Source organism: Coffea arabica, chromosome 7c, assembly GCF_036785885.1.
Source record: "Coffea arabica cultivar ET-39 chromosome 7c, Coffea Arabica ET-39 HiFi, whole genome shotgun sequence".
Taxonomy (NCBI): Eukaryota; Viridiplantae; Streptophyta; class Magnoliopsida; order Gentianales; family Rubiaceae; genus Coffea; species Coffea arabica.
This window is the reverse complement of record NC_092322.1, coordinates 24,946,368-24,962,517: the sequence shown is the minus strand read 5'-3', so window position 1 is coordinate 24,962,517 and position 16,150 is coordinate 24,946,368. Positions and strand designations below refer to the sequence as shown.

The window sequence follows — 16,150 nt, the reverse complement described above, 5'->3', positions numbered from 1 at the left end:
GAGGCATTTTCTACTAACAATTTGTCAAGTTTTGCAGGTTTCACCATGTCTCAGGAAAATGACCTTACCATTGCTCAGTTATCACTTAAAATGGATGCTATGTGGAAGGAAATGCAGAGGAGATTTGACCAAAGATTGGAAACGATCCATGAGCAGATTGATCAACTAAGTTCATCTAGGGTTTCTTCTAGGAAATCTAGGGGAAAATCCACCCTGGAGGAGTCTAGTGACTCCAATGCCGATTCGGACCGTGAGGCATACGGGCAAGGGAGACCGAAGAGAAACACAAGAGCAATTGGTGATGCAATCAAAGGGATTAAGATGAAGATTCCTCCTTTCCAAGGCAAATCTGATCCGGATACATACCTTGAATGGGAGAGTCGAGTAGAGCTAGTATTCGATTGTAATGACTACACCGATGCACAAAAATTGAGACTTGCTGTAGTAGAATTCACCGACTATGCCATAGTTTGGTGGGAACAAGTGGCTACAAGCAGGAGAAGGTGTGGTGAACCACCTATAACCACTTGGACTGAGCTCAAGAGACTTATGAAGAAGCGATTTGTACCAAGTCACTACCATAGAGACTTGTACCAAAAACTTCAAACCTTGACGCAAGGTCAACGCTCAGTTGAGGACTACTACAAGGACATGGAAATCTCCATGTTGAGAGCTGATATTCAAGAAGATAGAGAGGCTACAATGGCAAGGTTTCTCAATGGTCTGAGGGCTGAAATAGCCGATCAACTGGAGCTTCAATACTATGTGGAGATAGAAGATATGGTGGAAAAGGCTATCAAGATTGAGCAAAGGCTCAAGAGGAGGGGTACAACCAGAAATTATAACCCTCATCCACAAACATTTACTCGACCATTCCAGTCTAGAAGGGAAGAGAGAGGTTCGAATGCTTGAAACCCTCCAAAGCCGAAGCAAGATCAAGGGTCAAGCTCGCGGCCACCTGTTACCAAAACCGACTCCAAGGTTGTTTCAAAGCCAACAATTGAAACTTCAAAACCTAGGAATCGTGACACCAAATGTTGGAGGTGTCAAGGAGTTGGACATATTGCAAGCCAATGTCCAAACCCAAGGACCATGCTTGTCCTACCATATGGAGACATTGTCACTGATGATGAAGAGAAGGATTACAAAGACATGCCTCCCTTGGTTGAAGAGGAAGATGAAATAGAGGAAGTTCCAACTCAAGACAAAGTTGGATTGGTAGCAAGAAGGGCGCTAGCTACTCAAGCTAGTAAAGATGAGCTTCAACGTGACAACATCTTTTACACTAGGTGCCATGTGACCAACAAGGTATGCAGCTTGGTGATTGACCCCGGAAGTTGCACTAATGTTGCTAGTGCATTGATGGTGGAGAAACTAAACTTGCCAACTAGTGAGCACCCCCGTTCCTACAAGCTTCAGTGGTTAAACAACAGTGGAGAGGTACGTGTTCATAAACAAGTTTTGGTTACTTTTCGCATTGGTAGGTATGAAGATGATGTTATGTGTGATGTATTACCAATGCAAGCTGCACATATACTCTTAGGGCGTCCTTGGCAATTTGACAAAAGAGTCACTTTTGATGGTTTCTTGAACAAATACTCTTTTATGCATAATTGTAAAAAGATTACACTTGCACCTCTTACACCTCAACAAGTACATGAGGATCAAGTTAGTCTACAAAAAGAGTATGACTTGCATGCTACCACCAAGAAGGACAACGCCAAAGCTAAGAAATTAGTGTTGGCCGATCCTTCTTCAAGCAAGTTGGATCACTCTCATTCGGTATTCGAGCCCACACAGGAGAGAAAACCCAGCATGCTTGCCAAGGTGAAAGATGTGAGAAAGGCCGTGCATTCTAATCAGGTTTTATTTATTTTATTTGGCAAGGAATCCTTACTCACTAATGCTCTTGATGCTTCTTTGCCTAGTGTTATTACTAACCTCTTACAGGAGTATCAAGACGTCTTTCCTGAGGATATACCTAATGGTTTGCCTCCATTAAGGGGAATTGAACATCAAATTGATTTCATTCCTGGCTCTTCCCTTCCAAACAAGGCACCATATAGGACCAATCCTGAGGAAACCAAGGAGCAACAACGACAAGTTGAGGAGTTGCTTAGTAAGGGTTGGATTCAAGAGAGTCTAAGCCCTTGTGCTGTACCAGTTCTACTTGTTCCGAAGAAAGATGGAGGATGGAGAATGTGCACTGATTGTAGGGCTAATGCCATAACGGTAAAGTACCGCCATCCCATACCTCGTTTGGATGACATGCTTGATGAATTACATGGTGCTATCATTTTTACTAAGATTGATTTGAAAAGTGGTTACCATCAAATTCGCATGAAAGAAGGAGATGAATGGAAAACTGCATTTAAAACAAAACATGGACTTTTTGAGTGGTTGGTCATGCCTTTTGGGCTAACCAATGCACCAAGTACTTTTATGAGACTCATGAATCATGTTTTACGCTCTTTCATTGGTAAATTTGTGGTCGTTTACTTTGATGACATTTTGATCTATAGTAAGACTCTAGATGAGCATGTTGTGCATTTACAAATGGTCCTCGATGCACTTCGCAAGGCAAGCCTCTACGCTAATCTTAAGAAGTGTACCTTTTGCACAAATCAATTGGTTTTCCTAGGATATGTTGTTAGTGAGCAGGGAATTCATGTTGATCAAGAAAAGGTGAAGGCTATTAGTGAATGGCCAACCCCTACCAATGTAAGTGAGGTGAGAAGTTTCCATGGCTTGGCAAGCTTCTATAGGCATTTTGTCAAGGATTTTAGCACAATAGCTGCACCACTTACATCAATTATCAAGAAAGATGTGCAATTTCATTGGGGAGAGGAGCAAGCTAAGTCTTTCCAATTACTTAAACACATGCTCACACATGCACCTGTTCTTAGTTTACCTAATCTTGACAAAGCTTTTGAAGTAGAGTGTGATGCTTCTGGTATAGGTATTGGAGTTGTTTTACTTCAAGAGGGCCGCCCGGTTGCCTACTTTAGCGAGAAGTTAAATGGAGCTGCTCTAAACTACTCAACCTATGATAAGGAACTCATGGCCTTAGTGCGAGCCCTACAAACATGGCAACATTACCTTCGCCCTCGTGAGTTTGTCTTGCACACCGATCATGAGTCGCTCAAGCATATCAAGTCCCAAGACAAGTTGAGTAAGTGACATGCAAGATGGATTACCTTCATTGACAGTTTTACCTTTGTGATCAAATACAAGACAGGTAAGACGAATGTAGTGGCTGATGCACTCTCACAAAGGTATGCACTTATCACTACATTAGATGCTAAGTTGCTTGGTTTTGAATTCCTTAAAGATTTTTATGCAGCTGACTCAGATTTTGGTGAGATTTTTGTCTCCTTGCCACGACACTCTCGTAAGCACTATTTCATCTCTCAGGGGTTCTTATACTACAAGAACAAGCTTTGCATTCCCAAGAGCTCTATGCGCACACTCCTAGTGAGAGAAGCTCATGGAGGAGGACTAATGGGACACTTTGGCATTGCCAAGACCTTAATAATTCTCCAAGAACATTTCTTCTGGCCACGCATGAGGAGTGACGTAAAACGACACATTGAAAGGTGTGTGACCTGTCACCAAACCAAATCAAAGGTACACCCTTATGGTCTCTATACACCTTTGCCAATTCTACATGAACCATGGGTTGATCTGTCAATGGATTTTGTGCTTGGACTACCTAGGACTAGAAAAGGACATGTTTCAATCTATGTGGTAGTTGACCACTTCTCCAAAATAGCCCATTTTATTCCTTGTCTTAAAACAGATGATGCTAAGCATGTTGCAGATTTATTCTTTCGTGAGATAGTTAGATTACATGGCATGCCACGCACTATTGTTTCTGATAGGGATGCCAAATTCCTTAGCTATTTTTGGAAAACTTTGTGGTGTAAACTAGGTACTAAATTGCTATTTTCTACTTCTAGCCACCTACAAACTGATGGTCAAACCGAAGTGGTTAATAGGACTTTATCTACCCTGTTGCGCGCAATTATAAAAAGGAACATTAAATCTTGGGAAGATTGCTTACCACATGTGGAATTTGCATACAATCGCACTGTTCATTCTGCTACACATTATTCGCCGTTTGAAATTGTGTATGGTTTTAATCCTCTCACACCTTTAGATTTAACTCCTTTACCTGTTCATGAGAGAGTTAACTTGGATGGTAAGAACAAAGCTGCATATGTACGTGAGTTACACACTAAGGTGCGAGCCAACATCGAGAAGCGTACACTTCAATACATCCAAAGTGCCAACAAGGGGCGCCGCAAGATGGTCTTTGAGCCTGGCGATTGGGTATGGATACACATGCGCAAAGAGAGGTTCCCAGTCAAAAGGCGTAGTAAGCTACTTCCACGAGGAGATGGTCCATTCCAAGTCCTGGAGCGTATAAATGACAATGCCTACAAACTTGAACTTCCAGGTGAGTATGGGGTACATGCTACTTTTAATGTATCTGACTTGAGTCCTTTTCATGCAGACGATGAGTTTGATTTGAGGACAAATCACCTTCAAGATGAGGGGACTAATGAGGAGGGGCTCAAGGCTGCTCAAACTTCTAGTGCTCAGGTCATGCAAATACCCAGTGGTCCAATTACAAGAACGCGTGCTAGGAGAATTCAAGAATCACTTCAAGTTCTTGTTTGCACGATTCAAGAACGAGTTGGTTGATACGAAATATGGGCCGCTTATGGGCCATGTTTTGGGCTGCAAGAGATTGAATCTTATAGTAATAGTTAGTAGTTTATTTTCCAGATTTCTATTTTATTTGCGAGGAATAAATTCGGTCCAAGACCTCATGTTGAGTTGGATCCGAATTATAGAGTCTAGGCTCACCATTACTTAAGTTGGTTAATTAGCTTTTATTGGGTTATGTTGGGCCAGCTTAAAAGCCTTCATTGGATCGATTATAAGCTGACCATTAGATAGTGGATTTGAGTAGTAGAATTGGCCCAAAGGCCTAGCCTAACTGAGTTAGGGTTTTCCCAAGTTACTTTAGGTTTTCAAGTTGTATGGCTATATATAGCCAAGGCAAGAGACCTTCATGGGGAGTTTTGAAGATCAATAAAATTGTGAGTTTTCACTTTTCTCTTTCCAAGAGAGCCTCTTTGAATACTTGAGAATCTTCTCAAGTTATTCACCTGAACATATCAATTGAGTATCTCCTTGATTTGGTTCGTTAATTCGAGTAGTGACGGGTTGAGATCATATCAAAATTGTTCGTGACTTCTAGGGATTAGTTGGGTCAAATTTTCGCTGCCTAAGCCATGGTGTTTTGATTGTCTAGATCGGGGTTTCACATCAGTTGGTAATCAGAGCTAGTCGACAACCACCAGGTTATATCCTTCTTTTCTTTTGTGTTTCGAGTCACATACTCTTGTTTCAAATCAGTTTGTGTGTCAATTCAAAAAAAAAAAAAAAGTACTGTAGCATCGGACTGTTCATCGCTACTGTAGCGGTACTGTTCACCGGTACTGTTCATCGTACTGTTCACTGACACTGTTCATCGTTACTGTTCACCGAATACAAATCTGTCCAGCCTTGTTGTTTGTGTTATCCAACTTGTTTATTTGGTTTTCAAATCTGAATTTTGGCAAAACTTGTTGGAATTTTGTGAATCTTAAAGAGAACTTACAATAATCTTGAGCTTCTTGCATTCTTGATCACAATCTTGAAATTTCTGAAGTTCCTGACAACTTCCTTGAAAATTCTTGAAAGATCTTGGAGTTCTTGGTAGTTATTATTTGTGGACTTCCTTGTTTTGTGTCGTGGTCGATAGTTGTAGTAAAAAAAAAACAGAAAACAAAAACGAAAAGAAAAAGAAAGAAAAGAGGAATCGGTTGGCAAGAAAAAAAAAAGGAAAGGAAAGAAAGTGGCAACCGAATTGTTTTGAATAGGAAACCAAATCTGATTTGTGCAATCTTTCTTGGAGTAGAATTTGGAAGTTACCAAAAGTTGTTTCAAGAAGATTACCAAAGGTTGTTTCAAGAAGGTTACCAAAAGTTGTTTCAAGAAGATTACCAAAAGTTGTTTCAAGAAGGTTACCAAAAGTTGTTCAAGAGGAAAAGGATTTTCAAAGGGTTTCCAAAAACTAACTTGTTTCCAAAATCAATTAGGAAACTAAGTAAAGCACTTGGATAACTCTTTGTACTCACTTGGACACTTTCTCTCCTACCTTTTTAGGAAACTTTCCTAAACTCTCTCATCCATTTTTTTTTTTGGAAACTTTCCTATATTCTCTCATCCATTTTTTAGGAAATTTTCCTAAACTCTCTCATCCATTTTTTTTTTTGAAACTTTCCTAAATTCTCTCATCCATTTTTTAGGAAACTCCTAAAATTCTCTCATCCATTTTTAGGACCTTTCCTATATTCTCTCATCCACTTTAGGAAACTCTCCTATATTCTTCCTAGATTCTAGAAACACTTTCCTACATTTTCTCCTACATTCTTGTGATTTCACTTGTGGAAAGATTGGTAACGGTTGTTGGACTTGAGCAGCATTTCTCAACTACCAAACCCAACAGGTAAAGGTATTTGGTAAGTCCATTAGAGTGACATCCATATACACGAGTGCGAGTGGAAACACGTAAGGGAGCGAGTGAGGACTGTTCTACTAATTTTTGTTGAGTTTTACAGGTAATAAAAGTATGAGACAAACGAATGCTCAACTGGAGCTTCACCATCTTGTGCCTAAAGGAGTAAATACTGTGGCATTGCGTGAGATAACTGAGCAATTGGAAATCATCAAAGCTCAAAAAAATGATTGGTTTTATACACGTTGCCATATCAAGGATAAAGTTTGCAGCTTAGCTATTGATAAGGGTTGTGAAGTTAATCTCGCAAGTACTGTCTTGGTTGAGAAATTGAATCTTCCAACCATTGATCATCTTCGACCTTACAAGTTGCAAAGTGATAGTGGTGATATTTGGATTACTAAGCACACACTTGTTCCTTTTCGTATTGGTCAATACGTGGATGAGGTGTTGTGTGATGTGGTTCCCATTCAAGTGACGCATGTGCTGTTGGGACAATGGTGGATGTTTAATCGAGAAGTCAAATATGATGGATATACTAATAAGTATTCCTTCACATTTAATGGCCGTCGTACCAGGCTTGTGTCGCTTAACTCTAAGCAACTTTGTATTGATCTAGCATACATGAAGAGTGAGCATGAGCGTTATAGTATGAAGAAAGAGCTGGAGGAGAGAATTGTGACTGAAGAGGTAAAATTCGAGGGAGTTGAAAAGGAGAAAGAGGTTGAGAATAATGAGGGGAAAAGGTCAGTTACTGAGCATGAAAAAGAGATTAAAAATTCTAAGAGTAAGCTGATTGTGAGAAAGGATGTGAGATCATATATTTTTTCTAACGATCTTGACTCTACTTTATTTAGTGTTTCTACTTTTATGCAGGTTAAGCAAGGAAAAATTGAGTTGATCTTGGCATGTTCTATGCCTAAATCCATTGGTGAATATCAAACTTTTCATGGAGTTTGCACCTTAAGTGTTGTCTCTCTTTGTCATCCACTGATGTTCAACGTCAACCATGAGCCTGATTTGCTTGTTGGGAGGAATAATGAAGTTTCAAAGGGAGTTTCTACACTTGAAACTTGTTATAAATTTCCTTCTTATTTTGTTGGTGACAATCCTTTCCTCATTGGTCCAAATTCTGATTCCTTACAACCTGGTTTTATTCTTCAATTTGAGGGTTCAAAAGCTACCTATCTCGATCTTGTTCCATTTGTGCAAGATAGGCCATACCCACAACAACTTGCAATGAATTTTATAACTTTGCACAATCATGTCCGAGACTTTTCTAACATGATTGAGCATCACTATGAAGATCCTTATCTTGTGAATGTGAATGGTAAGCTGTCAAGTGATTTTATACCTACAAATGCTAATCGTGTGATTTATTGTGTAGGTCCAAATTCGACCATTCATGACACAGGACTGATTAGAGAGCTTTGGAGTGGTTGGAGTCAAGCCTTGAGTTTCCCATGGCAGATTGTGAGCATTTTCAAGCTGACCAAGAGACATGTGCACCGAATTACAATAATCATGACGTATGCAAGTATCATTCATTCTAAGAGAGCCAATATGTGGAGATTTGAAGTTTCATACTGCCAATTCTTGTAGTACTATTCATTTCCAAACACGATTTGAGGACAAATCTTTTTCAAGAGAAGGAGAATGATACGAAATATGGGCCGCTTATGGGCCATGTTTTGGGCTGCAAGAGATTGAATCTTATAGTAATAGTTAGTAGTTTATTTTCCAGATTTCTATTTTATTTGCGAGGAATAAATTTGGTCCAAGACCTCATGTTGAGTTGGATCCGAATTATAGAGTCTAGACTCACCATTACTTAAGTTGGTTAATTAGCTTTTATTGGGTTATGTTGGGCCAGCTTAAAAGCCTTCATTGGATCGATTATAAGCTGACCATTAGATAGTGGATTTGAGTAGTAGAATTGGCCCAAAGGCCTAGCCTAACTGAGTTAGGGTTTTCCCAAGTTACTTTAGGTTTTCAAGTTGTATGGCTATATATAGCCAAGGCAAGAGACCTTCATGGGGAGTTTTGAAGATCAATAAAATTGTGAGTTTTCACTTTTCTCTTTCCAAGAGAGCCTCTTTGAATACTTGAGAATCTTCTCAAGTTATTCACCTGAACATATCAATCGAGTATCTCCTTGATTTGGTTCGTTAATTCGAGTAGTGACGGGTTGAGATCATATCAAAATTGTTCGTGACTTCTAGGGATTAGTTGGGTCAAATTTCCGCTGCCTAAGCCATGGTGTTTTGGTTGTCTAGATCGGGGTTTCACATCATTGGTGATGACTTGAGGACCATTGAAGGATTACATAATGGAGAAACTACTCTATACACTTTCCTTCAAATGGAAGAACCAAGTGAAGAATAGTTCACGGAGCACTAGCTTGCTAATTAGGGTTTTAGTTACCATTATTAGTTGTTTGTTAGCATTAATAATTTCGATCAATTTTCACTTCACTTTGGCCGAATTCAGAGTCTTAATTTTAGTCAATTAGTTGTTAGATATTTTCACCATTAATGAAGGGCAAGGTCGTCCATTGGACATTCTAGGGTTTGAGTCTTGTAAGGCTATATATAGCCTAGGTTTTCATTCATTAAAGGGGGAATTCAGATCTTTTACAAAAATATTCGTGAGTTTATTCACTCTCTCTTGCTTCAAGAGAATTTCCTTTGAATACTTGAGAATTAATCTCAAGTTGTTCATCGAACTTATCAATCAAGTAGTCTCCTTGATTGTGGCGTTCTTCTATCTATACTTTTGGTTCACTAAATTTGCTAGTCTTGGGTTAAGGAATCTCCTTAGTTCGTGGCTTGTGATTCTAGAAGGGTCAAAGTTCCGCCAATCATCCCAACTTGGTGTTCGTCTAGATCCGTCTCACATCAAATGGCCAGCTATTCGTCTTGGTGTTCTGTCTCTGGTTTTCATTCTTTCTTTGTGGAGTAGCGAATTGGAGTGAAGTTCTTATGGTAGTACGATATATTTATTGGGGTGGATGGCTGATCTGCATTGGGAAGCATTGGGGTTATCGTACTACCATAAGAACTTCCACTACAATTTTATCTTTATGGTCGTACGATATATTTGGTCTACAGGTCTTGGGATGCAGATTAGTACATGCATTTCCACAATTTATGGCCCCTGTAGTACACTGTATAGGTGCTAGTACATACTGGCAGACATGACAAGTCCTTGAATATAGCAAGTGGAAACATACAATTGATCACATTTCTATTTTTTCAGACTTCTATTGGCCAGCAAAAGCAAAACTCACTAACGTACAAAACCTATCTCCACCATATGCTTGGTAGGGAGTCTGGCCCCATAGAACTAATTATTTGAGCATCGTTTTGTAGTTCTTGAAGAAGTATGCCATTATTGCCATGCTCAAGCATTACATTTTACACTTGAACAACCTCCTTATGGGTATAAGGAGTGTGTTTAGATAGAAGATTACTAGAGAAAATTTCATCGCGAGTACAGAATTTTGATATCATCGCGAGTTTTACATTAATTTAAAACAAATTTGTATTTACATATCAAAATTATATACTTTTAAAATATTGATGAATGTTAAAACCTATTACATAAACGAGCAAACTGAGAAGGTCCATTTCCATTTGAGGAGGTCAAACTGGTAGAGAGTCATAAGGTTTGGTGCATCGGACCACCACTTCATGCCACAGTTTGCCATTATCGATACAGATATGAGAAAGCTACGGTTGGTTGGTTGTTTGGTGACTTTGGTCCTATGGGCCTCAAGTCCCAGCTACAAGTTGGCAGTAGGTACCAAAGCCATTCCCTTACACTGGTGGAGGAATCTCCACACATCTATTAAGTTCAATCGAAAACTTTCTTTAAATCATTTACTAGTGCTAAAAAACTGTCATGATCTAAAAGCCATAAACAGAGATGAGGTGAAAAAAAAGAAATGAAGGCACCTAATTTCGTCCACAAGGAAATTTATTGTGCTGCTTAGCTCTTAATACTAGAATAAGAATTGGTCACATCCCCATTATTAAGTACACTCGACAACATCTTTAACCCCTTTCTTTGGTAGATCAAAGTGAAAATGGATCTGGGCTCCAAGAGCTCTCGAAAAAACTCGTGGTATATTATTATCTTTGAAACCACCTCCTTTGATGTGGGAACCAATTAACAAGAATTAAAAACAGACAGCTAATCCATGGTCAATCACATTCTAGAAGTATAGTCATCCACAATGTATTTTAATAGTAGAAAAAATCCACAATTGGCAGGCCACAGAACGTGTTCTTGATGTAGCTGTAGCAGTCTGCTGCAGAAGCCCTAATGAAAATAATCCTTTCACCCTCATTTTGACTATTGGCATAATGACAATTAGCATGTATTCTCCAAAGGTTCGGAATCTCCATTATGTTGATCTCATCTTGGCACTGCATTACACTGTAGAGGGACTCGAACTCCATCCTACTCCGTTTGTCCTCAAGTACGAAATCGGAGTAATTTCTAATCTTGCTTATAGCATCCTCAAGGCCAGTAAATGACCGTGTCGATTTTGACCCTCTAGTCCCCTCCAGTTCACCGCTAGTTCCTAGGCTTGAGGCTGACCGTTTTCCTCCAACTGCCCTAGGAACTGGGGGAACATAGTACACGTCGTCATCATCCCCTTGGACTGGTATGTTCGCTGGAGTAGGAGCCCTCGAGCTAGAGGCTTTACCTTTTCCCTTCCGGCTTTTAGCAGAAGTGTTGGCCCTTTCACGGCGAGGCGGTTCCGATGGAACTACCTCGCTTGCAGACTGGGCACGGTTGCCTATGGCGCGTCTTCCAAGCAGTATTGGTCTCAACCGATCGTACCAGTAGCATGAATTCTCTTTTTTGAATTCAGTGTACGAGGCATTAGTCTAATGAAATGCAAATCTGAAGTCAGCATCAAGGAAAGAGGCTCTGACTACTACTTAACTACTGAAATAGAAGATATTAGAGGCAGTAGATATGCATTTCAGTTAGTACGAGTCTTGGAACAAAAATTTCTTTACGAATATTTTTCACCGAAAGAAAAAGTTTTTGGCCAGAATTTGGGAAATATAGAAGGCCCTAGATCATAAGTAGTTATCTAGACAAATATTGGAGAAGGAACCAAGCTCGGCAGGAGCAAGATGCAATACTAAAGTAAGAAGAAATTATTTTGGGACCAAAAATCAAAAAGTGTCCTGGCTACAGCATCCTTTCACAACACCAGATTTTTCCACTTGTTTAGAGTGATAAGAAGGAGAAGAAATACATTGCAAAACTTTAAATATGTTAATTGCACTTGTAGCATCCTAAATAGTTCTCAATTTGAATCCAAGTAATATTTTGCACAAAACAGCATGCAAAAGGGACTACTACATCAATTTCATGCATTGATTCCTAAAGTTTACAACCTAGAGCTATAATGACCTTGCAGCCCATACCCCTATGTAACGTGACCTACAAAGTGGTCACCAAAATCAGGTCAAGAAACAAAGGGCAGTGCTGAATTTTCTAGTGGGACAAGTGCAAGCTAGCTTTATCATAAGGCAGATACAAGTTTAAATGTAAGCATCCCACACAAGCAACTGCACTCAATGAGGACAATGAAAAGGAAAAAAGGGAACAATAAAAGTTTTCTTAAGAAGTTTTAAAAGGCATATATAAAATGCAGTAATAAAAGGCACTTCAGAGATAGCAGAAATCCAAATTGTGGCTGCCGAAAATCAATTAAAAGAAGTGAGGGCAGCGACAAGTCCATACCTACACCAAGTTGGCCCAATGTTCATCATTAGCAGTGAAGCAGTAGCTATCCTCACTCCACCCAACCCTGCTCTCTGATTTTGATGATATCCCACGCAGATTACAGAACAAGTCCCATTCTTCTTGATGTGATAGAATCTGGTCTGCAATTGCTGGCCAGTGACAGTCATTATGCCATTATTTGCCAAATGGCCTGCCAACATGTCATAGTTTGTCTCTAGCGACTTCTTGTTGTCCCACCAGTTATTTTCCGTACAGCTAACGTAGGCTGTGAGGAAAGCTTCGTCCATTGCATCGATCCATTGAATCCTAGAAACCATTTGCTAAGTTTGATGGAAAAAAACAGTTAGCGCTGGACAGAGATTACAAAAATTGTTTGAAGTGCTTTGGAAAAAGAAATGGACGATTAATAGAGAAAGCAAAAATAGGTCAAGAAGGAACTCAACGAATTCACTTGCCTCAATGTAGATGGAAAGGTAGTCGATGTAGTTGTTGGAGGCAGTTGACGAACGGGAGGAGCAATCGGATGTACAGCTAACAGGTGAGGCTTCAAAATTCAAACAATAAGTAGTAAGATTCAATTAATATGCTGCGAAAATTACTTTCTAATACAGATACACATGGAAGAAGGACATACAATCGCAAAAAGGCTTCTTCCTCTTCTCAGCAGTCATAACTGAAGAGAGAACAACCTCAGAACCAAGTAATGGCAGCAGCTAGACAGTAAAATTATTTAGTCATCAGAAAAAATATGCATCCAAACAGCACCTGGGAGTTTGCATCCAAACAATCCTAGCATGTTAGCCACAAATGCCAGTGTGAAACAAATTAAATCTTGCGTCTGACCATTCTGGAAATTACCAGACACAAATAATAAAGGTTTTTAACTCCAAAGAACAAGATAATAATTCGGACCTTTGACATGTATCTGACCTCATCAAATGAGACTTAAAACAAACAAAAAAGTTAATGCAAGTATATATTCATGAACTGTGCAGGCTGTGGTAAGCACTTTCTCAGAGATGGCTATCCATGTAAATATCTGTGATTATTACATTAGATGGGAGATGTATTCATAAAGAAAACACTACCTTTACACCCTACAAGACACACGACAAAATGGCATACTTCCTTATCAAAACCTTCCATATGCGCTGCATGACATATATAATCTGGCTTTCTACATGGCAGTTTCTACTTTCTGCTACAGGACTAATGCTGGTGAAACTGGCCATATCACCATCATCATTACTATCTCCAATTTAGGCAACCCATCATTTTTCATTATCTAGTGAATTTGCTGTGAACCACCTAAATCTTTTGGTTAAATAATTTCCATTAAAAGATCTACTTGCTATCAAGATTCTATTAAAAGATTGAGAGGTAAATAGTTCCTTTTCTATACAACAATATATTCGTCAATTTTTTCTTCATGATTTTTGCTCAATTAATCATTACTATTACCAAGAAACAAAAATATAATGAAAGAAATTTTTCCAAATTCGATACAAGTAAAACTTTATTAAACAATTTATGTCCAACATTAATTTACGTCCAAGAATATATTTTACTACATTTCTTTTTGTTTTTAGGGGTGATAAAGATCCTACTTCAAAGTGAAATAATTCAAAGCAAAATTAGCTTCTAACATCCTTATCCTCCTAATAAATTCAGGTTAAATTTTGTTTTCCCCTATTTAATTTTTTCCATCCATGATCAGAAAAAAGGCACAAAGAGGAATAAATTCCCTACTTACATTTTATTACTACTATATAAATTCCGGTGGCAATCCACAATTAGAAAGAATATTTTAATGCTCATTTCCTCCCAATTTGGAATGCCAGAGCAGCTTTATTCCACCATTCTATTCATATTCGTGTTCAATTAAAACTGAAAAAAATTAATCTAACTAAAAAAATCTCTACTCTTCACACATACACAACACAAAATTAGGTGTGGATGGAAGACAATCAGCTGATAAATCTATGGAGAACTAGAAAGAGAGATCAATGCAGGAGGAGGAATGTAAATTGCAGCTAATGGTAAATCAAGGGAACATACCTGCCATTGTAGATATGGAGAAAGAGGGATGTTCTCAAACCAACTTCCGCTGGAGTGTTGGAAATTGTAACCGCGGCTGGACGAATGCGGGCTGGAAATTCAAATCGTAGCTGAACTGGTTGTTTGCCGGATCTGATTGCAGCTCTCTTTGCCAGTGGGAGCTAGATGAAAATGGCGAATATGGACAAGCACAGAGGAGCACGTGAAGCCTGTCGTGCTCTATTGAGGAGTAAATGGCTTTACTCCAGACCAACGGTAACTTTATTGCATGCCTTTGAAAAATTATTGCCACGTCAGACATATTTGAAGTGTAGTATGACTTTAGTGCAAAAGGCTGCAGCACATAGGAATCCAATGTCGGTTAAATGCAGATGAAAAACCCCACTTTTATCTTATATAGTCCAAACTTCCTAAATAGTGAAATAACCAACCAATTCTGCATTCCAAACAGTTCACTTATTTTTCAAAAATCACTCAAATTTTCACCAAAATTGATAAAAATTTATCTAGAACACTCGTTATGGATTCCATAATACAATTATAGCCTTAGTTTGAGAAAAAAAAACAACAGCAAAATGATAAATTAAAGCAAAAATAGCCCCAGATGAAGAAATCTATTTCATTGCTTTTAAGGCTCAAAAACTTCCAAATTTTGAATAACAAAATATTTTCCAGGCTTTGTACTCACTATAATTGTTTATTTTAACAAAATATATACACAAAATTTACTCTTTGAATCCGATTATTCATTTGGACATTTTTTCAAACATGTGGTAGACATGATTTTGGCTCCCAGATTTCATGAAATTTCGGCAGATTTGAGCCCCAAAAAATTTTTGCCAATAGTCACTGATCATTTTTCAAGTTGAACAAAATAAAAAAAGGGGCAAAAGGAATTCACATAGTCAAGAAAAATACTCATAAAACAATCAAGCATGAAGTTCACTTCCAAAACTAGAAAAAGCAAAAGAAAAGGAAACTAAGGAAACGTCACCATTTTTTGATCAAGGGTGATAATGATGGCAATTTCCATAGCAACTAAAGCAACATCAATCGTTCTTCATTTGGTATTTTGCCATTTCTTTTTTTTTTTCACATGTGAGGGAAGGTAGAGGGATTGAGAGTCAAGGGAGAGAATTTTTTCCATGCAAGAGTGTGTCTATGTGTTTATGTCTGAGGGAGGAAAGGAAAGAAAAATGGAGTGATATGTGTGCTTGTGTTTCTTGTGAAAGACTCAAGTGAGGAGGAGAGAAATGTATTGTGTAGTTGTTGTAGTGGTTGAGTGTAAAATTGAGAGGGAGAGAGAGAGAGAGGGGGGGAGTCAAAAGAGGAATAGGGGAGAGGAAGAGTGTCGTGTGTAGTGTGGTGTTATGTCTTGAGAGAAAAAAAAAAGGACTGAGAGTGTGGGAGAGAGGTTGTTGAGAGTTGTTGTGTGTAGTGTGTGTTTTGTGTCTTTTTGTGTGAGAATCTAAGAGGGAAAATGAGATGGAGTTGTGTATGCAAGTGTTTTGAGTGTAATGAAGTTTTTATACAAAAAATGAGAGAGGGAAAAGAAAGAGTTGAGAGATGGAGGGATTGGGGAGTTGTGTTTTTTTGAGTGTATAGTGGGGTGAATAGTGTATTAGTTGGGAAAAAAAGATTAGAGAGTGTTTTTTTTTCTTTTTCTCTTTTTAAAGAAAAACCTTCAAAAATGAGAAAAAAATAAACATTATAATGCATGAAAATAAATGACTCAGTAAATAGATAAAA

The 16,150-nt window shown here is 38.5% G+C and overlaps 1 protein-coding gene and 1 long non-coding RNA gene across 2 annotated transcripts; one reads left to right on the top strand and one right to left on the bottom strand.

Moving 5' to 3' along the window:
- Positions 1-1,092: 1,092 nt before the first annotated feature.
- LOC140010626 (uncharacterized) lies at positions 1,093-10,035 on the top strand. The gene is made up of 9 exons (XM_072057930.1): positions 1,093-1,440; positions 1,624-1,863; positions 1,951-2,237; positions 2,907-3,109; positions 3,239-3,596; positions 3,717-3,853; positions 4,160-4,459; positions 4,517-4,605; positions 9,943-10,035. The coding sequence occupies exons 1-9, from the start codon at positions 1,093-1,095 to the stop codon at positions 10,033-10,035; spliced, it is 2,055 nt and encodes a 684-aa protein (XP_071914031.1).
- A 738-nt stretch (positions 10,036-10,773) lies between these two features.
- On the bottom strand, positions 10,774-15,918 carry LOC140010502 (uncharacterized). Its single transcript, XR_011817786.1, has 5 exons — positions 15,396-15,918; positions 14,402-14,673; positions 12,978-13,056; positions 12,341-12,887; positions 10,774-11,469 (listed from the first exon to the last, which is right to left on the bottom strand). It is a non-coding gene; the product is annotated as an uncharacterized lncRNA (long non-coding RNA).
- Positions 15,919-16,150: the final 232 nt, after the last annotated feature.